Genomic DNA, 27,640 nt, shown 5'->3' with positions numbered 1-27,640 from the left:
CTTTCTCTGGAAACAGCAGACAACCCGCCCACTTAACTTAGTTGATTTAGCTTTATTACTGAACTGATGGTCCTGCAAGCCGGTCAGGTGGGCACTGCCTAAAGATTTAAAGTGACACTACATTTGGCAGTGTCCATACCAGGTTCTGTAGATGACTTCACCCACGTGAGAAAACATACTTACTGTCCTCGGAGAACCACAGGTAAGTATCTCTACTTTTTCTGTTCTACCAAAAGAACAGTGTTTCCAATATTTTTGGGATTTTTCTTGATCATTTCATTTCTCTTTTTTTTTTTTATTTATTTTTTTTTTTAAATAATGTCCAGTTGATGAGGGCTTGGCCCCTGTCTGCAGTATAAGGGAAAGGGATTTGAACTTGTATACCTCCTTTCAGAAGTTATACAACCACACTCAAAGCAGTTTACATACAGGTACTTCAAGCATTTTTCCTATCTTCCCCAGTGGGCTTTTACAGTCTGTCTAATGTACCTGGGGCAGTGGAGAATTAAGTGACTTGCCCAGGGTCACAGGGAGCAGTGTAGGGTTTGAACCCACAACCTGCGGCGGCGGTAGAAGAAAGCAAATAGAATGCTAGGCATGTTAAAGAAGGGAATTGCGAGTAGATCAGAGAAAGTTATAATACCGCTCTACAGAGCCATGGTCAGACCGCACCTGGAATACTGTGTCCAGCATTGGTCTCCATACCTAAAGAAGGATATAAAACTGCTAGAGAGGGGGCAAAGATGAGCAAAGAAGCTAGTGAAAGGTATGGAGAACCTGGACTACGAGGAACGACTTAGGAGACTGGGGTTGTTCTCCCTTGAGGGGATCTGATCAACACTTTCAAAATACTGAAAGGATTCGACAAAATGGAGCAGGGAAAGCAGTTATTTACAATGACCAATGTGACACGACAAGAGGACATAGACTGAAGCTGAGGGGGGACAGGTCCAGGACGAATATCAGGAAGTTCTGTTTCACGCAGCGAGTGGTGGACACCTGGAATGCTCTCCCAGAGGAAGTAATTGCAGAATCCACCGTTCTAGGATTTAAGGGTAAACTAGATGCACATATCCTTAAGAGTGGCATAGAGTGATACAGGTAAGGGTAAATTAGATGCACGTCTCCCTTGAGAAGCATATAGTGATATGGGGACTAAAACTATGCCAGGGTACACCTGGTCTGGTGGGGGGGGGTATGCCTGTGTATGTTTGTGGGGAGGGTGGGTGTGGGAGTGGGATGAGGTACCGAGGGCATTGTGGTTGGTAGCACATACTCAATCTGCAGCGGAGTTTAGCTGGGCATCCAGATAGTCTGATTATGGCTGATTTGAAAGTGACTACGCTTAATGTGGATGGAGTGAAGTCTCCCATTAAGCGTTCACGGATATTGACTCATCTCAGGAAGCTGGGTACTGATATAGCATATTTGTAAGAGACCCACCTTTCTCAGATCGAGCATGCCAAGCTGCTGAGGGGTTGGGTGGGGGAAGTCTACTCTTCTATCTTCAGTGGGAGGCAAAGGGGTGTTGTCATCTTAATGCATAAGAGATTGCCGTTTACTCTACATCAGAGGTCGGCAAACCATGGCTCGCGAACCGCATGTGGCTCTTTATCCACTTGAGTGCGGCTTATGGCTCAGCTTCAACCCCTGGTCCGCAGAAATTTTCTGCTGGTCCACAGGGCCGGCACCTCCATTGGGCCCAAGAGATTGTTCAATAGCTGCCGGTCTTCGGTGCAATCAATGTGGCATCTTTGTGCTGGCTCCCTGAGTGCTGCAGTGCACAAAGCCATGGGAAAAGGCTTCTGCCTGCGCCTGACCCAGAAGCCTTTTCTCTGATGTCGCAAAGTCAGAGGGAAGGCTTCCAGATCAGGTGTGGGACGCGCACGAGGAGCCGCTTCCCACAACTTTGTGCAATTCAGCACTCAGGGAGCCAGCCCGAAGACCCTGCATTGATCGCACCATGGACCAGCCTGAAGCTAACACCGGGGGGCAGGCCAGAAAGCAAGACACATGGAGGGAGAGAGACAACAACGGTAGAGGAAATGCTTTTATTTAGTTATTTTGCATCTGCTGTCTGTTCAGGAAGAAATGCATTTGCTTGGTTTTCTTTGGGGGTTGTACTGCTTGAAGAGTCTTGCATCTTAGGGTTTGTTTGAATATTAGTACTTTTAGTTTTTGGTCCTGCATTTGCATGGGGTTATCTGTTTTCTGGTAGAAATGAATGTTGAAAAGCATATAGTGTGCTTTCTGTATTTTAATTTTGTGGTTAACCATTATGTGTTGTTAATACGATTATATTGTATATGTGTATTTATCCCAGGACAAGCAGGCATGATATTCTCACATGTGGGTGATGTCATCTACGGAGCCCCGATGCGGACAGCTTTTCAAGCAAACTTGATTGAAGATTCAAGTTTGCTGTGCTGCACCACGCATGTGTGCCTCCTGCTCCACTAGAGGGCGCATCCCCTCATGGTCTCCAGTTCGTTTTTTTCCGCGGAGCCAAGAAGTCCTGTATTTCTTAGGCTCTGCCCCATGTGCCTTCTTGCACCGCGATTTCTTATTTTAAATTGGTTGGAAGTCGCTGTGCGCCTGTTTGTTTTATTTTTTGTTCCTGCTGCCGAATCGCGAAGTCGCAGTTCGTTTTTGACCGCCCGGGGGCTCCCGGGTTGTCGCGGCCGCTTGTCCTCCCTGGTCGCGGCCTATTTTTCGTCTTATGTCCCGGCCCCTGTTTGGGTTTAAAAAGTGCACCCGGTGCGAGCGTCTGCTTTCGCTCACCGACCCGCATAGTTGGTGCATCAGGTGTTTGGGTGCTGATCATCCCACCGAGTCCTGCCCCCAGTGTGCCACTTTCCAAAACCGGGCACTCCGTTGGTGTAGAGCCAGGATGGCAGACCTTTTTGCGGTTGACCAGGTCTCGGCCCCGGCCTTGACCTCGGCCTCGGCTCTCTCGGCCCCGCCTCGAGACTCAACCCCGAAGACCTCGGGTTCTCTGAAGTCCTCGGCTCCGGGTAAGTCCCCGCTTCCTTCCTCAGGTTCTGCATCAGCGAAGAAGCCAGCCTCGGGGACGGCGGCCGGGCATGGTGGAACCTCCTTGCCTTCGGTCCCGGCGAAGTCCTCTAAATCTTCGGGCCATGCCTCCACTACACAGGAATACTCTGATACGAGGTCGCTCTCGGTGGAGTGCACTCCGGCCTCGGACATGCCTCGATGTTGTCCGTGCCGGTTTTTCAGGACATGCTCCGGGCGATGATATCATCGGAGCTGTCCGCGGCCCTCGCTCACCTTACTCCGGCCTCGACCTCGCGTGCGCCGGACCAGCCTGAGCCTCGCGTCGAAGTACCTCGGGGCAAGATGCGCCGGTCCTGACGCCTATCGTCCTCCTCGGATTCCTCGCCGAGGTCTTCGAGGCGTTCTTCCCCCACGGGGCAAATCGCCGCGCGAAGCATTCTGAGACCTCGAGCCGGCGGAGTTGCTCCCCAATACCTCGCTCCGGGGGACGGCTCAAGGTGGCGGAGTTGTCGCTCACCAACCCTCGCCTCTTGTTAACTCCCCCCCGGGTCCGGGGATCCGGTCCGAGGCTCCAGGCTTTCGCCGAGGGAATTCGGGGAGAGGTCTCCGGCCTGCCGTCGGTCGGTGCCCCTTACCCCGGCGGCGTCCCCGAGGGGCTCCTCGAGGCGGCGCAGATCCTCTACCTCTGAGCGCTTCCACAGCGTTTTCCCGGTCTCAGATAGAGGGTCTGAGTGTGAGCCTCGCTACTCGAGGGAAGCTTCTCCTTCCTTTTCAGCAAGACGAAGGTCTCGTTCCCCGTCCCCGCATGGGGCTACGGGAACGTCCCGCCCTTCTTTTATGAGGTTCGTCCAGGACATGGGACGTGCCCTTGACTTGGACCTCCAATCGGACTCGAGGTTTTCCAAGGAGTACCTAGCGGAGCTGGATATGCCCTCTCCACCCCAGGAGTCCCTCAGGCTCCCGTTGAACCCTGTGCTCCGGCAGACCTTCATTAGGAACCTCGAGACTCCCTACATGGTGACGGCTATCCCCTCTAAAATGGAGTCAAAGTACCGTACGGTACCCTGTCCGGGGTTTGAGCAGCCACAGCTCTCTCATCAATCGCTGTTGGTGGAATCTTCATTGAAGAAGGCTCACCCCTCCCGGTTCTCCGCTGCGGTCCCTCCGGGGTGCGAGGGCAGGACCCTGGACAAATTCGGCCGCCGTCTGTACCAGAACTCTATGATGGCCTCTAGAGTGTTGAACTACACGTTCACTTTTTCATCCTATCTTAAACATCTGCTTGGGCTACTGAGCGCCTTGGCGACGGATTTGCCGGCCTCTCGCCGAGGGGCGTTTGGCCTCCTACTAGAGGATTTTTCTAGCCTCCGTCTCCACCTGTTTCATGCAGCTTACGACGGCTTTGAGCTTTCCTCGAGGGTCGCTGCTTTTGCTGTGGCCATGCGCCGGCTGGCGTGGCTGCGCCTGGTCGACATGGACCCCAACCTTCAGGACCGGTTGGCTAATCTTCCTTGTGTCGATAAGGAACTCTTTGACGACACTATTGAAGCGGCTACAAAACGCTTGTCGGAGCATGAGCAGTCGTTCGCCTCCCTCGTGCGTCCCAAGCCTAAGCCGGCCGCTCCTCGTCCCCTAAGGGGCACGCCTCGCTGTTACCCGCAAAAGTCCACCCCGGATTTTTCTAGACCTCCACCTAGGCGTCAGCAGGCTCATTCTAGGGCATTGTCGAAATCCCAGCCGACTGCCCCTGCCAAGCCGTCCCCGTCCTTTTGACGGGATGCGTGGATGGGGGCTGGCCCTCTCCGCGCCACCGTCGGGCCTTCTTCCCATCAGGGGCCGCCTGCGAGCCTTTTACCCTCGTTGGGAGTCCATCTCGTCGGACGCTTGGGTCCTTGGCGTGATCTCATCCGGGTACTCTCTCAACTTTCGGGAGATCCCTCCCGACAGCCCTCCGAGCGCGTGTCCTCCCAATCGGGCGCAGTTGCCCCTCCTTCTCTCGGAGGCTCGAGACCTTCTTCGCCTGCGGGCGGTGGAAGTGGTTCCCCCCTGCCAACGGGGGCAAGGGTTTTACTCCCTTTACTTCCTGGTACCGAAGAAGGCGGGAGACCTGCGCCCGATTCTGGACCTGAGACGCCTCAACAAGTTTCTGGTACGGGAAAAGTTTCAGATGCTTTCCTTCCCGATTCTTTACCATCTACTCAACGAGGTCGATTGGCTCTGCTCCCTCGATCTGAAGGAGGCCTACACCCACGTTCTGGTGCATCCCGCTTATCGCAGATTCCTGCGCTTCCAGGTGGGAGACCTGCATCTACAATATCGGGTCCTCCCCTTTGGCCTGGCCTCGTCCCCTCGGGTCTTCACAAAGTGTCTCGTGGTGGTCGCAGCTGCCTTGCGTTCCCAGGGTCTTCAGGTATTCCCCTACCTGGACGACTGGCTGATCAAGGCTTTGTCCAGGGAGGGGGTTATCTCAGCGACCCAACAGACTATTATTTACCTTCAAAGTCTGGGGTTCGAGGTAAACCTCCCGAAATCCCAGCTGTGCCCCTCTCAGTCCTTATAGTTCATCGGGGCCGTGCTGGACATGGTTCGTCTCCATGCCTTCCTTCCTCCTCCGCATCTGGAGGCATTGGTAAATCTGAGCCGACAAATCTCGATGCTGGGCTCGGTCCCAGCACGACGAATGATGACACTTCTGGGCCATACTGTCCATGTCACTCCCTTTGCCCGTCTCCATCTGCGGATTCCGCAGTGGACCTTGGCCTCTCAATGGCTCGATCAACCGTCCCGTGACAGTGACTCCTTCCTTGCAAAGATCGCTCCGTTGGTGGACCGACTCTTCGAATCTTTCCAACAGTTTACTCTTTCTCACCCCTCCACACCACAAGCTCCTCACCACGGACTCGTCGGAGTACGCTTGGGGGGGCTCATCTGGATGGTCTACGCACGGCACTCGGGGGATGTGGTCAGCAGAGGATCGCCGCTGTCACATCAACATGCTGGAGCTTCGGGCCATCTATCTCGCCGCTGTGGCCTTTCAACATCTGCTTCACGACCAGGTGGTTCTCGTCCGTACGGACAACCAGGTGGCGATGTATTATGTCAACAAACAAGGTGGGACAAGGTCCTGGTCCCTCTGTCAGGAGGCTCTCCGGCTCTGGGAGTGGGCGGTGTCCCACAACATCTTCCTTCGAGCAGTTTACATACAAGGAGAGCGAAATTGTCTGGTGGACAGGCTCAGTCGCCTCCTCCAGCACGAGTGGTCCCTGCATTCTCAGGTCTTGCGACAAGTGTTCGACAGGTGGGGGACACCTCAGATAGATCTGTTCGCCTCCCCCCTCAATCACAAACTGCCTCTCTTTTGTTCCCGGATATACTCCCCGGACCGTCTCGAGGCCGACGCCTTCCTCCTGGATTGGGAGGGGAGGTTCCTGTACGCGTTTCCGCCTTTCCCTCTGCGGACGCTGGTCCATCTCAAATCGGTGCGGGCCACTCTGATCTTGATTGCTCCTCGGTGGCCCCGCCAGCCTTTGTCTTCCCTACTACTTCAACTCAGTGTTCGAGAACCTCTGCTTCTGCCTGTGTTTCCCTCTCTACTATCTCAGAGTCGGGGTTCACTGTTACATCCCAATCTTCAGTTTTTTCATCTGACTGCTTGGTTTTTTTCCCCCTGACTTCTCTCCCTGTATCTCAGTCGGTCAGGGAGGTATTGGAGGCCTCTCGGAAGGTCTTGACTAGAATCTGCTATTCCCAGAAGTGGACTAGATTCTCGTCCTGGTGTTCCTCTCACCGCCAGGACCCGGTGTCGGTCCCTGTGTCTTTGGTTCTGGAGTATTTGCTTGATTTATCTCACTCTGGCCTGAAGACCAATTCCATTCGAGTACATCTTAGTGCGATTGCTGCCTTTCATCAGCCCCTGGAGGGGAAGGCTCTTTTACTCCATCCCTTGATCTCTTGTTTCATGAAGGGTCTTTTGAATGTTCATCCTCCTCTCAAACCTCCCCCTGTGGTTTGGGATCTAAATGTGGTTCTGGCTCAACTCATGAAACCTCCGTTTGAGCCTCTGGATAAATATCATCTTAAGTTTCTCACTTGGAAGGTGATTTTCCTGCTTGCCCTCACTTCCGCTCGGTGGGTTAGTGAGCTGCAGGCGCTGGTGGCGGGACCCGCCTTTCACTGTATTCCATCATGACAAGTTCTCCGCACTCATCCTAAGTTTTTGCCTAAAGTGGTGTTTGATTTCCATCTCAATCAGTCCATTGTTTTGCCTGTGTTTTTTCCCAAGCCCCACTCTCATCCCGGAGAGGTGGCGCTCCACACTCTTGACTGTAAGAGAGCGTTGGCCTTTTACCTTCAACGCACTCAGTCTCATCGGACAGTTCCACAATTGTTTTTGTCCTTCGACCCTAATCGGTTGGGTCGCCCAGTTTCCAAGCGCACCTTGTCCAACTGGTTGGCTGCTTGTATTTCTTTTTGCTACGCTCAGGCTGGTTTCGCGCTGCATGGTCGAGAAACGGGACATAGGGTCCGAGCGATGGCAGCTTCGGTAGCTTTCCTCCGGTCCACGCCTATTGAGGAAATCTGCAAGGCTGCCATGTGGTCTTCGGTTCATACTTTCACCTCACACTACTGTCTGGATACATTGTCCAGGAGCGATGGCCATTTTGGCCAATCGGTATTGCGTAATCTGTTTTCTTAAATTGCCAACTTCCCTCCATCCCTTTTCAGTTAGCTTGGAGGTCACCCACATGTGAGAATATCATGCCTGCTTGTCCTGGGATAAAGCACAGTTACTTACCGTAACAGGTGTTATCCAGGGACAGCAGGCATATATTCTCACAACCCGCCCGCCTCCCCGAGGTTGGCTTCTTTGCTGGTTATGTGAACTGGAGCCACGAGGAGGGGATGCGCCCTCTAGTGGAGCAGGAGGCACACATGCGTGGTGCAGCACAGCAAACTTGAATCTTCAATCAAGTTTGCTTGAAAAGCTGTCCGCATCGGGGCTCCGTAGATTACATCACCCACATGTGAGAATATATGCCTGCTGTCCCTGGATAACACCTGTTATGGTAAGTAACTGCTATATGAAAAATGGATGGAAAAAATTGTGTTACAATTAGTACTATTATGGGGGTGGGGTCTGGGGTGGAGATTGGGTGGAGATGCGAAGGTTGGTCGGCCCAGCGCTTCAGCATCCTCTTTACGGGGAAGGGAAGCAGGGAGAGCTCAGAACTTGGCGGCGGCCTGTTCCCCGATTGCAGCAGTGGCAGCCTGTTCCCAGGTGGTGGCAGCCTGTTCCCCAATGGCGGTGGCTTGGGGGAGGGCAGGGAGAAAGAAAGAAAGGGGCAGGGTGAAAGAAAGAAAAAGTTGGGAGAGGGAATGAAGTATAGACCAACTTTATGGAAAAATAAGTCTCCAGACAACAAAGGTAAAAAACGGAACTTATTGACTAAAATATGTTAGCTTTGGAAAATGTATATAGCAGATGTCTTTATATTGTGTTCAAAAGAAAAGGAAATGCATTTCTGATTTTATTTCTACAGTGTTGAAGTACTTGCTGACCCTTCTTGTGACTGGTGGAGATCCCCAAACACCGCCAGCAGAGGACCTCCTCTAGAGACGGCCAGAACTCCCCTTCACCAAGCACAGCAGTTGCTGGCAACATCCATGAGCCACTGAGGTGCCAGCATCTGTGACTCAGGGACTGTACTGCTGCTTGGCAAAAGGGACCCCCGGCCAACTGCAAAGGAAGTCCTCAGCTGACAGCTTGAGGGTTCTCATCAGCTGAATATTTATATTTTATATTTACATTAGAGGCTCTGGTAGAAACCCTTTTATAAAGTATGTATTCTTCCCAATTAATATTTCCAAATTAATAGTCTCTTTGCTTATTTGTAAATGGGTTTCTACAAGAGCCTTTAATTCAGTAGCATAATTAAATGAAATAACTATTTCTTAAGTTTATAGAGATGGGTGGGGACGGAGGGGATTCCTCACGGGGACGGGTGGGATTCCTTGTGGGGACGGGTGAGAACGGGTGGGATTTTGGCGGGGACGGGGACCCAATTTCGAATTCCACTTCAAATCGCAGGAAAGCGAGCCCAGTGTCGATATGATCTGGAACCACTTCGAGCCCCCAGATTGGAACAACTTCCTCACACTATTCAATAAATACGCCAAATCAAATTGTCTATTAGACGAATGCCCATCTCAGATCATGCAAGTTGCAGCACCAGAATTTAAAAGAGACCTATTTAACTGGGCAACATATTCTCTTAAAAATGGAACTTACCTGGAAAATATGGGACACATTCTGATCACACCCATCCCCAAAGATCAGAAGACCTCACTCACATTGACGTCCAACTACAGACCCATAGCGAGCACCCCCTTCACCAAAATACTGGAAGGGCTGGTCAACCTGGAATTAGTAAACCACTTAGATAAATTCAATCTCCTAAACGACCACCAATCAGGATTCAGAAAAGGGTTCAGCACCGAGACCAGTCCTAGGCTCTCTCCTTAATCACCTATATGACCTCTTCAGCCAAGGGTCCAGCACCCTGATCTTACAATTAGACTTTAGCAGCGCTTTCGACCTAGTGGACCATGAAATAATGCTTATATGCTTAGACAAAATGGGACACTCAAGAAGAGTGTGGACCTGGTTCCAAGGATTCCTAACCAAACGATATTACCAAGTGGTCCATGACTGGAATTACTCCAAATCTTGGAAAAGCCCTTCTGGTGTCCCTCAAGGCTCCCCCCTATCTCCCACCTTGTTTAATATATACATCTCCTCCCTAGGTCATCTACTACAAAAGTTAAACCTAACATACTATATATACGCAGATGACATCTCCATACTAATTCCAACAACAAACGTGACCACTGCCAACTCAAAAACATATCTCCTCCATCATGACCGAAATAGAACAATGGACTATAAATTTTAAATTGAAACTAAACTCATTAAAGACAAAAATTTTCCTGGCAAGCCCAAATGAAAAAATCACTACAACTACAATACATGTAAATGGTCACGACCACCCAATACTAAAAACTATAAAAATACTGGGAGTCATAAGAACATAAGAAGTTGCCTCCACTGGGTCAGACCAGAGGTCCATCTAGCCCAGCGGTCCGCACCCGCGGCGGCCCATCAGGTCCACGACCTGTGAAGTGGTTTCTGAACACCTCTACAACCTACCTCAAGTTCTATCTGTACCCCTCTATCCCCTTATCCTCCAGGAACCTATCCAAACCCTCCTTGAACCCTTGTACAGAGTTCTGGCCTATCATATCCTCTGGAAGTGCGTTCCATGTGTCCACCATCCTCTGGGTAAAAAAGAACTTCCTAGCATTTGTTCTAAACCTGTCCCCTTTAAATTTCTTCGAGTGACCCCTAGTGTTTGTGGCTCCCCATAGTTTGAAGAATCTGTCCTTATTTACTTTCTCTATGCCCTTTAGGATTTTGAAGGTTTCTATCATGTCTCCTCTAAGTCTCCTCTTCTCTAGGGAGAACAGACCCAGCATTTTTAACCTGTCAGCGTATGAAAAATTTTCCATACCTTTTATCAGTTTAGTCGCCCTCCTCTGCACTCCCTCGAGTACCGCCATGTCCTTCTTGTGGTACGGCGCCCAGTACTGCACACAGTACTCCAGGTGCGGGCGCACCATTGCGCGATATAGCGGCATAATGACTTCTTTCGTCCTGGTTGTGATACCCTTTTTGATGATGCCCAGCATTCTGTTTGCTTTCTTTGAGGCTGTCGCACACTGCGCCGATGGTTTCAGTGATGTGTCTACCATCACCCCCAGGTCCCTTTCAAGGTTACTCACCCCTAGCAGTGTTCCCCCCATTTTGTAGCTGAACATCGGGTTCTTTTTCCCTACATGCATGACCTTGCATTTCTGTACGTTAAAACTCATTTGCCACTTGTTTGCCCAGTCTTCCAGTCTCGTTAGGTCCCTTTGCAGGTCTTCACAGTCTTCCGTGTTTCTAACCCTGCTGCAGAGTTTGGTGTCATCAGCAAATTTGATAACCTCACATTTTGTCCCCGTCTCCAGATAGTTTATAAATATATTGAACAGTAGAGGTCCCAGCACCGACCCCTGCGGAACTCCGCTCGTGACCCATTGCCAGTCTGAGTATTGGCCTTTTATTCCAACCCTCTGTTTCCTGCCTGCCAACCAGTGTTTGATCCATCGGTAGATATCCCCTTGCACCCCGTGGTTCCACAGCTTTTTATGTAGCCGTTCGTGAGGTACCTTGTCGAAGGCTTTTTGGAAGTCAAGGTAAATGATGTCTATGGATTCCCCCTTGCCATCTGGCTGTTTATTCCCTCAAAGAAGTGCAGCAAGTTCGTGAGGCACGACCTTCCCTTGCAGAAGCCATGCTGGCTCGCCTTCAGTTGTCCATTGTTTTCTATGTGTTCGCAGATTGCATCCTTTACCATTGCTTCCATCATCTTTCCCGGAGTCACCTTGGATACCCACTTGACCTTGACCGATCACATAAATTCGGTGAGAAAAAAATGCTTCTTCACTCTTTGGAAACTGAAAACCATAAAAAAATACTTCGACTCTCTATCCTTTAGAATACTGGTTCAGTCATTGATTCTATCCACCCTGGACTACTGCAACATTATTTACTTGGGGATACCTAAAAAAAACGTGAGAAAATTGAGAATAGTTCAAAACACGGCCGTCCGCTTAATATTCGGACTGAAGAAAAGCGATCATGTCAGTCCCTTCTATAAACTGTTACACTGGTTACCAATTGAGGCACGAATTCTATTCAAATTCTCCTGCTTTTGCTACAAACTAATCTGGGGAATGGTCTGCAACTACCTGCTACCTCACTTCGAATTCTACTCCTCTACTAGGTCTACCAGAAACCGCAACATCTTTACATACCCGAAAATCACAGACTGCAGATATCGAACCTTCCTAGACAGAACATTCAAGTTCCAAGCTGGCAGACAGCAAACTTGGCTAGGCTACTTCATCGATGTCACTAGACAGACCTACAGTGTCTTCCGTAAAGAATTAAAAACCACCCTGTTTAAGAAATTCATACCCTAGCCAGACTTTTTTTCCCCCCCTTAACCAAAGCTACCACACTTCACCCGAATTCTTTCATTCCTCATAATAGGAATCCTTTATTCTCTGTCTGCCATTATGTCCTCCACACAATCGTACCCAGCTTCCCGCTGATGCCCGATCATTTAATGTAATACGAAAATAAGTTAATTCTTCTCAATAACCTATGTATATTTTTCTTCTAACCATTTTACACCTTGTAATTCACTGACCACTCAATGTTCTCTTATCTTTTCACCCTGTAATTCGCCGATTGTATAGCTTTACTTATTGCGACCCTTGTAATTCACTGTCCTTGTAACTCACCTTGTAATTTCACTGACAGTTCAATGTTCTCTTATTTACCTATACTCTGTAATTCGCTGTTTGTACAGCTTTTTTTCATTGTGAACCGCCTAGAAGTCGCAAGATTATGGTGGTATAGAAAAATAGTTATTATTATTATTCTGTCCCCGCACAACTCTCTAGGGAACTCCGGTACTCGAGAGCCGTATTCCAGTCGGGTTTTCAGGATTTCCCCAATCAATATGAGATCTTTTTGCTTGCACTGCTTTCAATGCATATTCATTGGGGAAATCCTGAAAACCCGACTGGAATACGGCTCCCGAGGTCCGGAGTTCCCTACCCCTGGCCTAGAGAATGACACAGGGAAAAAATTTGTCTCCGTCCAGTCGAGCTCGGTCCTCTTTCCCGCAAACCATCTGATCCCATCCACATAAGACTCAAATAGTTTTATACTGAACTTATTATATTAAAGTATAAAAAGAAACAATATTCTGTACAATTGTCAATTTATAAATCAGTGTCTTCTTCCCACTCTCTTCCCCATTTCCCTTCCGCGTCCTCAGCCTATTCTCTCTCCACTTCTCTTCAGCGCATGCACATAAAAACAAGCAAGCAATTTTATATAATTTTCATTCTATTCATTCATAGAAATTAAAGTCTAAATAATGTTAGTCACATAACAAAATATGATTTTACAAAAATAATTCCCTGCACAGTCAAGCCTGCAAAGATTACTAGATGTCTTTCAGCAGCTCCCCTCCCTTCCTCCCCCTTACCTTCATGGCCAAGCTGAAATGATCTACCAACAATAAAATTTTAAGAAACACAAAGCACGCTGTACACGGAGAAAATGTTAATTATCATTTATATTCCACGGGTTTTCAAAGAGGTCAAGGCAGATGACTATGCAATGTCACCTCAGTAACAACTATACAAAAAATAGAAAAATATACCCCCTCCCTTTTTACTAAACCGCGATAGTGGTTTTTAGCGCAGGGAGCTGTGCTGAATACCCTGCGCTGCTCTCGATGCTCATAGGCTCCCTGCGCTAAAAACTGCTATTGCGGTTTAGTAAAAGGGGGGGGGCCATAGTGCAAAATATAGACAGCAGATATAAATTCTCAAAACGGACACTTTTTGATCACTAAACTGAAAATAAAATCAATTTTCCTACCTTTGTTTGGTAATTTCATCAGTCTCTGATTGCACTTTGGTTGCACTTTGTTCTTCTGACTGTGCATCCAATATTTCTTCCCTTCTTTCAGCCTCCTGTATGCTTCCTCTCCTCCAGACCTCATTCCCTCCCCCAACTTTTTCTTTCTTTCACCCTACCCCCTTCTTTCTTTCTCTCTCCATGACATGCCCCCTTTCTTTCTGTATGTCTGTCTTTCTGTCTCCCTGCCCCCTTTCTTTCTTTCTCCCTGCCCTCCCCCAGCCACCGCCGCTGGGGAATAGGCTGCCATCGCCGCCATCGAGGAACAGGCAGCTGCCGAGTTCTGAGCTCTCCCTGCTTCCCTTCCCCATAAAGAGGACGCTGAAGCGCCGGGCCGACCAATTTTCACCACCCGACATCAATTCTAACGTCTGAGAGGAAGTACCAGGCCAGCCAGGCAGCGATTGGCTGGCCCAGAACTTCTGCTCTGACATCGGAATTGACGTCAGGTGGCGAAAATTGGTCAGCCCTATGCTTCAGCGTCCTGTTTATGGGGAAGGGAAGCAGGTTAGGCACCCCTGCTCTAGCTAGCTGAGCTGCGAGCCACACTGAAGTGGCTATAGAGCCGCATGCGGCTCGCGAGCCGTGGTTTGCCGACCACTGTGCTAGGTTTTCAAACCAGGAGTTGCAGAAATCCAACACTAGAGCCATCTGCAGTATCAATTCAGCAAGCAATCCATGCAGAAGTCTTCCTGATTTTGTTTATTTTTTTGCTGTTTTTGGTGTGAATTTGCTGGTGCCTGCTATCTTGGATTTTTCGTCAAAGTTTTCTCTCTGCCTCAGTTTGATTAAAAATCATTTGGGATGGACTCCCTAACCCCTAATCTATCTAATGTGTGCAGTGATTGCGCTGGATCAGCGGCCATGTACCACAGCATGCTGGGGGAGGGGGAACTTCAGACTTCACCTCCAAATACTCCAGGGCTGGTGATCCGGCCTGGGTCTGTGACTTAGGGGAAAACAATTATGCCCAGTGGCTTACAGTTTGGTGCCAAATGACTGCGTTCCAGTCTGGGGGACTCTTTTGGCATGGTGCAAGTGTCTCGGCAGAGTCCTGCCATGGCCACAGGGTTTGACTTTTCACTGAATTTTGGCTCTTCTGGAAAGCGTATTCTTTGGACTCAACTCAGTTGACGCAGCCAGCGGATGCACTGGTTCTTTCTCAGCTAGTTACACCAGTGGCGGAGATTTCTATTCATTAGTCCTCTCATCAGGCTTTGGCAGAACTGATTGCATTAGTTGCCATACAGATACTATGTCTCTTATGCCTCCGGACACTGCTGCTGTTTTGAATCCAACAAATACCATTGCCAGGACACTGCTGCTGTTTTGAATCCAACAAATACCATTGCCAGGACTGGTCAATCTCGGCCAACCTGAGAGTCCGGATTTGGGTGATGACCCTTCCATCCTCAGACTCTTTTAAGCATGGCTCTGTCCACCATTTTATTGTTGATGTTCTGAAAGAGCTCAAGTTGGATTCTCTACCTTCGACATCTCAGTATTTGGTCATGGATTGTTCTAATGTGTTCACTTCCTTTTTTCCATCTCATCCCCAGCTTATTGGTCTGGTTACAGAACAATGGGATACCCCAGAAAGCTTTTTCTAGCTCTCTAAAGCTATGACTAAGATTATCCGCTGGCTACTGATTTTCAGCAGTTTTTGAGCAACCTAAGGTGGATTCGCTGTGGCAGTGGTAGCCAGCGCACTGCCCTCCCTAGTGATGGAGGAGTGATGCTTAAGGATTCTCAGGATCACAGTGGACACTATGTTGAAAACTTTTTGAAGTGGCTTCTTCAGGTATCAAAGTGGCGGCGGCCTCTTTGCAACGTGTGCTTGTCACACGAGATTGCACAGTGGGTCCTCTGCGGAGGTACATGCCTGCCCCCTGCTGGTGGTGGACGGTATTGATTATGTGGTTGATGCCCTTTATGATCTCATTCTAATAAGGTCTCAGCTTATGCGGTGTCTGCGCGCCAAAATCTTTAGATCTGTGATTGGGCTGGGGATGCTGCCTCCAAGGCCACATTGAGCAAACTTTCTTTCAAAGGCCAGCTGCTTTTTGGAAAAGGTCTGGATGACCTCATGACTAGTGTAGCAAATTGCCGCCCTAAGTCTCTGCCTGTGAATAGGTCTTGCTGGACTTTAGGGGTTGACTGTAGTAATTTTTGTCCCTTCTGCAGGTTTAGTCTGGGAGCCATGGGCTCCAACCCCCCCCCTCCCACAATATTCCTGGGGCTACTGCCCTTGTTACAATAAGTCCAATTCCAGACATCCTCAGGCTTCCGTATCCCAGGAGCTACAGCTCCTAAAAAGCCCCAATGATGCCAGAGGTCAGGCGGGGCTTTCTCATATCAGGGGTCAACTCTGTTTTACCAGGAGTGGACTTATTTCCTCGGATCAATAGGTGCTGTACATTCAGAAGGGGCACAAGGTAGACTTCTGTTGCCTGCCTTCGGATTTGTTTCTGGATACTCAGCATGTCGGTCAGAAGAGGAGTCCCAAGGTCCACACCCTGAAGTGTGTCTGACATCAGAGCGATGGAACCCATTTTAGAACACAAATCCTTTACTTCATCATGCCAAAGAGAGGCTCAGAGGACTGGAGACCCATTCTGGATCTCGTCGGTCAATTGTTTCTGGAAACAGTGTGTACAGTCATAGCTGCTATCTCTTCCAGAGAGTTTCTGGCATCCTTGGACCTCATGGAGGCTTATCCTCCATATTCAAATCTATCCGGAGCATCACAGGTTTCCATGTTCTGCGATAGTATTTCCAGTTCGCAGCTCTGCCCTTTGGGCTCACGATAGTGCCCTGCACTTCCATCAAGATGATGGATGTTTTGACAGCTTTTCTCTGCTGGCAGGGGGGGTCCAAGTTCATCCTTACTTGAATGATTGTTTGATCTGGGCTCCTTCTCGACAGGAATGAGTGCGCAGTGGAGTTGGCAGTATCTCTGCTACAGGCTTTAGGTTGGATTGTCAACTTCAGGAAAAGTGTCCCAGTCATTGGAATATCTGGACCTTCTCTTCGACACCCGGCAGAGTCGGGTGTTTCTTTCCAAGGCACACAGACAAACTTCAGTAGCATATCAGATCTCCTGGACTGTCCAGATCCCACGGCCTGGCATGTGCAGGTGCTGGGGTCCATGGCAGCCTCCTCTCTCTGGTCTTTGCAACGTCATCCCCTTTAGATGCCGCTCATCTGAATGGAACCGGCTCGCAGAAGTTTGATCTTGTGGCGTCAGGGAGAGGTTCTCTGCAAGGGCAGGCTTCTTTGGCTATCAAGAGTGGATGGCTTTTATGACAGATGCCAACCTGTTGGGTTGGGGTGCTCACTGCGGGGATCATTCCATTCAGGGGCAGTGGACTTCTTGTCAGAAGTGTTGGTTGATCAATCATCTGGAGCTCCAGGTGATTCAGTTGGTTGTTACTTGCTCTCCAGCCCTTTCTGGAAGAAAAAGCGATGCAAGTATTCTCAGACAATGCCACAGCCAGGAAGCATGCATGATGTTTCGCGGAAGCTCATCTTCTGTCCCTCTCAGTGGCCCATGTGGCTTGAATCGACAATGTATAGACAGACTTCCTCAGTTGACAAGTTGTAGACCTGGGAATTGGAGAGGAAGCTTCAGATAGTCCAGCATCAACTAGGGTGGATTTGATTCAAATCACTAGTCAGACTTGTGATCAGCAATGGGTCTTGTCCTGATTGGGAAGGCGAGGGGTGGACTATATGCATGTGCGTGCCTGTGGAGGTGCCGAGGAGAGAGCTGGTAAAATTTAGGTACTAGGTCCAAATTTAGTCAACCATTGTATCTGGCACCTGGAATTTGCTTGAGTCCTTGTATAAATGTATAGTTCAGAGATGTTTCCTACAAGTTTGAGTTAAATGCTGGTAGTTTTTCAATCCCAGTTGAATATTTGGTGATTTCTAAGAGTGGGCTTGAAATATCTAGACCAAGTTCCAAGGTTATCTACAATAAATAAATGGTAAGATTTATATATAGTGTTCACTGTGGATAGCTTAAAAACTCAACTGGCTGGGGGTCCCCTAAGCTTGTTTTGGGAACTGTTCTATGTCCATACTTTGGTAAGGTGGGGGTGCATTCTGTTCTTAAAAAAATAAGTGAACAAGTGATTGGAATGATTAGAAACAAATTTTGTATAGTAGCTTTGGTAACTAATATGCAACTTTCCTCTTTTTTACAGCTGAGGCCTGATGTGGTCCCAAAGACAGCAGGTTTGTTCTTGTTTTACTACCTATACAGAAAGATTGCACCTCCCAAAATTGTCATAACATTGAAAACTTGGCATTCTAATAAAATCTGATTTTATAAATCTGACATTCTCAGGTGAGGAAGCATTCTGGCTGAAAACGTGTATACAAGTAATATACCTAATGTTTAACACATTCTGCTTAGTACCATATGCTTATATTTGGCCCTGCTGTATTCTTGCATACAAAGTTGAGCCCATTGTAATCTAATACATAACTTCAGTTATGGTGGGGTGCTTGCTTGAAGTTGATGCTGGTAGTTACTACTGTGGTAGCTACTTCATGAAAATGAACTTGGACATTTGATGTGTGGTCAATAAAACCTTAAGATTGATGTGTCCCTAATAGAATTTAGAAGTAGCATATAAGATATTTGATATGCCTACTCTTAACAGGGGCCTTTTGGGGGACCTGGGTTCCCCTCACCTTCATCTCATGTCCCCTCTGCTTTCATGGCTGGTTGGGATGCCAAGTCCCACCAGCCAAAGATGTCTCCTGCCCAAGTTGTACCTGCAGCAGTACTTAATTCAGCAGGTGTGCTTCAGGCACTAATGCTGGCTTTCTGTGCATGCTTGGTTCAGGTCTAACTGAGCATGTGTGGGAGAAGTGGCATTAGGGGCTGAAGCACACCTGCTGAATTAAAAGCTGTTGCAGGTGCAACTCGGGCAAGAGATGTTTTTGGGTGGTGGGGCTTGGCTTCCCTGCCAGTAAAGGTAATATTCTATTGTGGCTGATAGCTGTGGCTGCATGGGAGGGGGGGATAATATCAAGAACACCCCAAAATGGACTTCTGGCTACGCCCCTGTCCTTAACATTTACTTCATTCATAGTTTCCTTCAATTTCAGATTTTATAAATTTGAAATTTTTGTTACTAAACACAAGTTTGTTTTTAAGTTGTAAACAATTTTTATCCCAGGACAAGCAGGCAGCATATTCTCAACATGTGGGTGACATCATCCTCGGAGCCCCGTAGCGGACAGCCTCGCAAACAGACTTGCTTAAAGATCTTCAAAGTTTGCAAGTACTGCACTGCACATGCGTGAGTGCCTTCCCGCCTGAGTTATGGTGCGCGTCTCCTCAGCATCTCCTCAGTTCTCAGTTTCCGCGGAGCCAAAAGCCCTGTTTTTCTTAGCTCTGCAGTTTACCACCTTCTTGCACCGCGGCTTTGTTCTTTCTCTTTATTTTTTCTTATCGTTAAGTCGCTGTGCGGCATGTCAAAAAAACCCCAAAACTTATTTTTTCTTTCCACAGGTTCTCTCTGGTGAGCTCCGGGCTTAGGCCCTGCCATCAGCCCTCGTTCGGTTGCAGCTGTACTTTTGTCTATCCCGGCCTCTTACCGGGTTTAAAAAGTGTGGTTGGGCCATTTCTTTGACCGACCCCCATCGTTGGTGCATTCAGTGCTTAGAACCCGAAAATTGTCCCGAGTCCTGCCCACGCTGTGCTACCCTTTAAAAACGGGCGCTTCGCAGATGTCGTGTCAAAATTCTTGAGCTCTTTGGCACTATAGAGCAGTCTGCGGACAAGGCCTTGGCCTCTACCCTAGTAGCGACCTCGGCCAAGTCGCCCTCGATCTCGAAGGACTCGTCTGCTGTGCCTCTTAAGGTTCCGTACTCGGGTAAGTCTCTTATTCCTTCTCCAGGTATGCTACCTAAGAAGCCTCCAGCTGGGTCTCAGGCAGTCCAGGCAACGAGTGCAGTCATGCCAGCCTTTACGAGACCTCATCCAAGCATGCCTCCAAACATAGGGAATACTCATCTTCGAGGTCGCCCTCATTGGAGTGCACTGCTGCACCTGTATGACCAGATCCATTGGTCTTGGCACCTATGTTCAAGAACATGCTGAAAGCCATATTGACCACGCAAATTACCTCGGTCTTTGCTCAGCTTGCTCGTCTCGACCCTGCTTACTGCGAGCCAGCCTGAGCATTCCATCGAGACAAGCCTCATAGGTCTCGACAGTTGTCTTCCAGTGACTCTTTGCCTTGTCCTTCCAGGCCCGAGTCTCTAAGCACCCAGCCTGTTCATGACGAGGGGGCCAAACCTCGATCGAGGCACCATTCGAAACATGCCTCATCCTCAAGGCACCTGCCATCTAAGAAGAGCAATGAGTCAAGGCCCATTGAAACCCCTTCGAAGCCCAGGCATAGGTCTCGACCTCCACAGCCTTCTACACCTCCTGCTTCTCCACATCGAGGCATGTCGAGATCGAGGATTCCTTCCTCGAGACCACTCATAAGAGATCCTCCTTCACCTGTCTCTCCGAGGCATTACTCGAGGACATTAATTCCTCGGACTCCTGGGTCTTCTCCTTTGAGGCTTCTGAAATGTAAGCACTCTGACTCCACTAATATTACAAAGTAGAGCCTCTTCAGTGTCTCTTACGTTGGATATTGATATTCCTTCTCAATATTCTAGAGAAGCTTCTCCATCCTACTCAGCAGCACCTAGATCTCGCTCCTCTTCACCTTCCAAGGAGGCTTCGACTTCTATGGCATCATCCTTTACAAAATTCATCTTTGATATGGGTAAGGCTCTTCAGCTTGATCCCAGTCTGAATCCAAGTATACCCCTGAATATTTGGCTGAGATGGAGCTCCCTCATCCGCCAAAAGAAACCTTGAGACTTTCAATGAATCCTGTATTAAAACACATTCATCAGGAATCTTGAGACTCCCTATTCCATTCTGGCTATTCCCTCTAAAATGGAATCTCGTTATTGTACAGTTCCTTGCAAGGGATTTGAGAAGGCACAATTATCTCTCCAATCCTTGGTTGTAGAATCATCTCTAAAGAAATCTAATCCCTCCGAGGTCTATGTTGCTATTCCTCCAGGCAGAGAGGGACATACCATGGATAAATTTGGCTGTCGTCTTTAGTATAATAGTATAATAGAGTCCTCAATTATACTTTCATCTTCACATCTTACTTATACTGCATTAAAACCATGCCTTATTTCTTTCCTGATTTGGCTGTCCATCGCCTACCTGCGTGTAAACAACTTCAGGAGACTTTTCACAAATTCGTCTTTTCATGCTCCAAGCCACTTATGAAGCCTTTGAGTTGTCCTCTAGGGTAACTGCTTTTGTAGTAGCAATGCGATGCTTGGCTTGGCTATGCATTGTGGACATGGATCCCAACTTGCAAGACCGTCTAACTAATCTACCTTGTCATGTTAATGAGCTTTTTGATGATACCATTGAGGCAGCTACCAAGCATCTTTCTGAGCATGAGCATCCTTTGCCTCTCTGGTGCAGCCTAAGGCTAAAACTCTACCTGCTAAGCCTTATAAGCCGCCTCCATGGCATTACCCTCAAAAGTCTACTCTGGCTTTTTCCATGCCTCCACTTAGAAGACAGCAGCAGCAACAGCGTCAACAAAAACCTCAGGCTCCTGCTGCAGCTAAGCCAATGCAGAAGCCAATGCAGTCTTTTTGACAATCTAAGTCTGAGCATAACATCCACCTGCATCCATCAGACTTCTATCCTGCCCATAGGAGGTTGACTCCATCACTTTTACCAACAGTGGGAGCAGATTACATCAGACCTCTGGGTTCTCACCATCATTCAGGAGGGTTACTCACTTCAATTCCTTCAAGTGCCACCAGATCTCCTTCCATGAGAGTTTCCTTCCAGCATGTCGCAACTTCCTCTTCTTCAGAAGGCTCAGGCTCTTCTTCGCCTTTGAGCTGTCGAGGAGGTTCCCTTGGACCAACGAGACATGGGCTTTTATTCCCGTTATTTTCTAGTCCCAAAGAAGACGGGGGATTTGCGAACTATTCTGGACGTCAGAGCCCTCAACAAATTTCTTGTCAAAGAAAAGTTTTGGATGCTCTCTAACACTGTACCCCCTGATGGATCAAGGGGATTGGTTATGGTCTCTAGATCTCAAGGAGGCTTATACTCGTATCCCAATTCATCCAGCCTTTTGCAGATTCCTGAGATTTTGGATAGGGAATCTCCATCTTCAATAGAGTTCTTTCTTTCAGACTCGCCTCATCCCCCAGGTCTTCACGAAGTGCCTGATAGTGGTAGCTGCAGCTCTGCAGACGCAGGGCCTTCAAGTGTTTCCATACCTAGACGACTGGCTCATCAAAGCGTCATCTCAACAGGAGGTTATAATAGCGACTGTTATGTTTCCCCAAAGCCTGGGATTCAAAGTCAACTTTCCCAAGTCCCAGTTACATCCCTCCCAAACTCTACAGTTTATTGGAGCCATACAGGACACGCTTCAACTCAGCATTCCTGCCTCAACCATGTCAAGATGCTCTCATTCACCTTTGACAATTTCAGCGAGACACATGATGGTCCTCTGTCACATGGCCTCAACAGTTCACTCCTTTTGCCAGACTTCACCTCCGAGTTCCTCAGTGGACCCTGGTATCTCAGTGGCGACAAGATTGCGATCCAATCTCTCAACACATTACAGTAACTCCTTCGTTGAGATAGTCTCTCCATTGATGGATGCTCTCTTCCAATATTTCCAGAGGTTTGCTATTTCACATGCCCCCCTTATCAGAAGGTACTCAAAACAGATTCTTCAACCTACGCTTGGGGGAGCTCATCTCGACGGTCTCCATACTCAAGGCCATTGGTCCAGCACAGATTGTCTTTGTTGCATCAATCTGTTGGAACTCGGAGCGATTTTCAATGCTCTCAAAGCTTTTTAACCTCTGCTACACAACCACGTGGTCCTTGTTCAGACAGACAACCAAGTGGCCATGTATTATGTCAACAAGCAGGGAGGCACGGGATCTCTTCCTCTTTGCCAGGAAGCTCTAAAGCTTTGGAATTGGGCAGTTCTTCACAACATCTTCCTCAGAGCTGTCTACATTCAAGGGCAGCACAATTGTCTGGCAGACAAATTGAGTCTTCTGCTACAACTGCACGAATGGACACTCAATTCCTCGCCTCTACATCAAGTGTTTGCTCAGTAGGGGACTCCTCAGATAGATCTCTTTGCATCTCCCCACAACAATAAGCTGCCTCAGTTCTGCTCCAGGATATACTTTCCTCATCGCCTTGACGCAGATGCTTTCCTTCTGGAATGGATGAATCGGTTTCTCTAGGCATTCCCTCCATTCCCTCTGATTCTCAAAACTCTTTGTCAAACTCAAGATGGAGCACGCCACCATGATTCTGATAACTCCTTGGTGGCTTAGACAACCGTGGTACTCCCTTCAACTCAGTACCAGGGAGCCTCTACTTCTACCAGTTTTTCCCTCTCTGCTTACACAAAGTCAAGGGTCTCTGCTCCATCCCAACCTGTAGTCTCTACACTTAACAACCTAATTGCCTCTTTACAGTTCTCTCAATCTGTACAGGACATTATAGAGGCTTCTAAATAACCGTCCACTAGACAGTGTTACACCCAGAAATGAACTAGATTTTCTACTTGGTGTGTTACTCATCACAAGGAGCTGCAATCTACCTCCTTGTCTTCAATACTAGATTATCTACTGCACTTATTTCACACTGGCCTCAAGTCCACATCTATTAGAGTCCACCTAAGTGCTATTGTTGCTTTTTATCAGCCTATTGAAGGGAAACTCCTTTCTGCTCATCCTGTCGTTTCCAAATCTAGAAGAAGACTTCAATATCAAACCACCACTCAAACTGCCTCCAGTAGTTTGGGATTTCAATGTAGTCCTTGCTTAATTGATGAAGCATCCTTTTGAACCAATAGATTCAGCTCATCTCAAATATCTCACTTGGAAAGTGGAGTTTCTCATTGCCCTCACGATTGCTTGAAGAGTCAGTGAGTTACAAGCTTTGGTTGTTGATCCACCTTTCACTGTTTTTCATCATGACAAGGTGGTACTCCGTACTCATCCTAAATTCCTCCCTAAAGTAGTTTCAGAATTTCATCTCAACCAATCCATTGTACTTCCAGTGTCTTTTTCCCAAGCCTCATTCTCATCCTGGAGAAATAGCGCTTCATACTCTGGACTGCAAATGTGCTTTAGCTTTCTACTTGCATCGCACTCAACCTAGCAGAACTGCTCCTCAACTTTTCATCTCCTTCGATCCAAGTAAGTTGGGGCATCCTGTTTCCAAGCGAACCATCTCCAACTGGATGGCTGCTTGCATCTCTTTCTGCTATGCTCAGGCTGATCTCCCTCTGCAGGGTCGAGTCACGGGCCATAAAGTTAGAGCGATGGCAGCGTCTATAGCTTTCCTCAGATCAACTCCTATTGAGGAAATCTGCAAGGCTGGCACTTGGTCCTCGGTTCATACATTCACCTCACATTGTCTGGATACTTTCTCCAGACGGGATGGCCATTTTGGCCAGTCAGTTTTACAACATTTCTTTTCCTAAATTGCCAACACTCCCACCATCCCATTCTAGTTAGCTTGGAGGTCACCTACATGTTGAGAATATGCTGCCTGCTTGTCCTGGGATAAAGCACATTTACTTACCATAACAGTTGTTATCCAGGGACAGCAGGCAGATATTCTCACAACCCACCCACCTCCCCTGGTTGGCTTCTTAGCTAGCTATCTGAACTGAGGAGATGCTGAGGAGACGCGCGCCCTAACTTGAGCGGGAAGGTACTTGCAAACTTTGAAGTTCTTCAAGCAAGTCTGCTTGCGAGGCTGTCCGCTACGGGGCTCCGTGGAAGACGTCGCCCAAGTGTTGAATTTCTGCCTGCTGTCCCTGGATAACAACTGTTATGGTAAGTAACTGTGCTTTATTGATGGTAACAAAATAACAGCCATCAAGTACAGCAAGGTAGCAGTACAGAGGAAACAACCATGCCAGCATAGTGAAACAACCATCAACCATATTTATATAAAGTATAACTATCTCTGCCCCTCCTGTTCCCACGAACACCCATATGCCTAGAAGCGATTGAAAACCATACTAAGGTCCTGGATTGTTTCAGACTTTGGCAAATATCTACCCACCACAAGTTAGTTTTTAATCCTGTGAAATGTTCTATATTTTCCGTAATGAATTTCTGACACTTCGCTTAAGCCCTTGACATTAGATGCTATTTTGCTTACCTTCCCATTAATTCTTCTCTTATAAAATGTCACCAACCACTGTATATTTGACAAGCTTCATTTAACTTTGTACTGATTTGATGAAAGGGATTGCTAGTTACAAATACATTTAATAGAGTAAAAACCTAAGACTTGATCTGTATCAATGTCTGCCTTGTGAGACTTGTGGGTTATAACCATCAACTAGCAGGTGGTGATAGAGAACACTGGCTAAGGATCATGACATCCTGTGTGACAGAGCATTAAACTGAGCTCTATCTCCAACAGGCAGATGAATGGTCTCGCAAGCTCCTAGTTGTTTTTGCTACTTTGTTCCTGTTCTGAGTTTGAGTTCAGTGAAGCTAGGTGTGTTTAGGCTAAGCAGGACTTATTTTACAGGGTAGAGCTGGTGGTTCCAGGTCCTTCTCTACCCATCATCCCTCAATGCCACTACTCCATCCTCCTTCCTAGTTAACAAAAAAAGTGCATTTTTTTGTCATCTTCTAAATGCTTGTGGCCCCAATTTAGAGGGAACTGAATTAGTTCTGAGCCACTCCCAACTGCTTCAGGTATGTTAGTACACCTTTTTCTTTTCCTTTCTATCTTGGTACTGCTTTCTTGCTAGAAAGTGAAGAGCAGTGGGTCAAAGTCTTCAGATTTGGCATTGGTGGTGATGGGGCCTGCACAATCTTGTAGTTCAGTTGCCTGCACCTGCGGCCATTTTGAAAACCCACGTTTCAAGCTCTGGGGTGAGAGCTCTCCCTGCTGTTTTATCAGCCAGCTAATTTTAGTATCTACACAGCTTACTGTACTGCTTTGTAAAATGACTGACATTACTACTCCTCCCTTGAGTTTTTCTTGCTTTGAGCTTATTCTTACACTTCTGCCCCTCAGTCTCTCAAGATCTATCTTGGGCATCTTTTAAGGCACCTGGACCCTTTTCTAGTGCTTTGTGCGCAAGTTTTCCACCTCTACTCAACATATGCAGCATAGCCTACTGTCGCAAAAAAAAATTGTGCAAACAGTTTCCAGGCATGTGTGCTGCTCCCTTTCTAACCTGTTTACAAGCGCTTATGCACAGGGCTTAGAGGGAACACTGGCTGCTATACCTCTGTTATAGTTCATACAAGAATACATTGTATGTTTCTGCTATTCTGTGGTTATCTTGGGGCTAGTTTGCAACTCCAGCCCTTTGCATAACTAGCCTCTGGCTTCCATATAGTCCATGTTGGTAGCTGTAATACTCAGACAGCATCTGGTGACCAAGGCAGTGTTATCCATTTGTCTAGTTTTTGAACTTCCTTCCTCAGTTTACAAGTTTCTTAGTCTTTACCCAGGTTGAATTGAGGGGATCAACTGACTTACATCTCCTACCCTCTGTGGAAGACACAGTTTTTGAAGTTGAGCATGCCCCCCCCTACTATAGATATAGGACGCTGCTTCATTTTTGCATGTCGAGCACAATTCCATCTCTTGATTGTAGGACACAGCTTCTCTCTAGGTGTAGAGCAGAACTCCATCTGAATGTATAGCATAGCCCCATCTCTGGATGTAGAGCATGCATTCATCTTAGAACTGCACTATATACCATCTTCAGATGTAGAACAAGCAAAAACTGTCTTCAGTTTTTATGGGTTTTTTGGTTTTTAATGCACTATTGGCAGCTGTCCAGTTTTAAGTTTATTAAGTTTCAAGTTTATTAGGATTTTTATATACCGCCTATCAAGGTTATCTAAGCGGTTTTTACAATCAGGTACTCAAGCATTTATCATCTATATGGTTCTAAAGTATAAACAACAATTTTAGGTGCTTTCAATATAACAAATGGACAAAATAAGAGTAGTATTTTTGGATTTTATGGATAACTTAGGTTTCGTTCAGTTGCATCACATCAATTAAGCAATTCTTTAGATTAAATTTTTGTATCTAGTGAATTGCATTCTGATTGGATATCGTTATGTTTTTATCCTAAGACAACAGGCAGTATATTCTCTCGTGTGGGTGATGTCATCCACGGAGCCCAATATGGACAGTGCAAAAGCGTACTGTCACTTTAGACTTTTCAGTCTCGATACTGCCCATACTGTGCATGCGCTGACACCTTCCCACTCTGCCAGCTTGTGGGATCTTCAGTTCTTAGTTTTCTGCGGAATTAAGAAGCTGTGTTTGGAGTTCTTCCAAAGCACCTCATGTTTCTGCCTTTTTATTTTTTGCCATAGTTTACCTTTTTATTTAATGTTTAATCTTTTTTTTATTTAAGAAACCTCAGTTTTGACAGTTCATTTTTCGGGCCTTAAGACCATGCTGAGGGCGTTGAGCATTTTTTGGGTTCAGTGTTAAACTTGACCCTCCTGGACCATTGAGTCCTTTGATCTCAGGTCAGTGGTCTTTCCCTCCATGTCAAAGCCTTCTAGTGGCTTTAAGCCAGTGGTCTCAAACTCAAGCCCTTTGCAGGGCCACCTTTTGGATTTGTAGGTACTTGGAGGGCCTTGGGAAAAAAATAATTAATGTCTTATTAAAGAAATGACAATTCTGCATGAGGTAAAACTCTTTATCCCAGGACAAGCAGGCATGATATTCTCACATGTGGGTGGGTGACGTCATCTACGGAGCCCCAGCGCGGACAGCTTTTCAAGCAAACTTGATTGAAGTTTCAAGTTTGCACACTGCACCACGCATGTGCATGCCTTCTCGCCCACTAGAGGGCGCATCTCACCTCGTGGTCCTCAGTTCAATTTTTTCCGCGGAGCCAGAAAGCCCTGTGGATT

General features: G+C 47.5%; 1 protein-coding gene across 2 annotated transcripts in view; it reads left to right on the top strand.

Moving 5' to 3' along the window:
- The window catches only part of LOC117362448 (peptidyl-prolyl cis-trans isomerase-like), a 73,418-nt gene that overhangs the window by 9,602 nt on the left and 36,176 nt on the right, over positions 1-27,640 (top strand). Inside the window, exons 1-2 of one of the 2 annotated variants that reach the window (XM_033948827.1) lie at positions 8,139-8,145; positions 17,824-17,854. In XM_033948827.1, coding sequence (XP_033804718.1) covers positions 8,140-8,145; positions 17,824-17,854 — 37 coding nt within the window. In that variant the 5' untranslated portion in view covers position 8,139. Of the gene's footprint in view, positions 1-8,138; positions 8,146-17,823; positions 17,855-27,640 lie in introns of those variants that run through there. The other variant, XM_033948825.1, reaches the window with a different exon arrangement.

Source organism: Geotrypetes seraphini, chromosome 6 (genome assembly GCF_902459505.1).
Source record: "Geotrypetes seraphini chromosome 6, aGeoSer1.1, whole genome shotgun sequence".
NCBI lineage: Eukaryota > Metazoa > Chordata > Amphibia > Gymnophiona > Dermophiidae > Geotrypetes > Geotrypetes seraphini.
The sequence above is the reverse complement of the archived record's forward strand: the minus strand, read 5'-3'. Positions and strand labels throughout refer to the sequence as shown.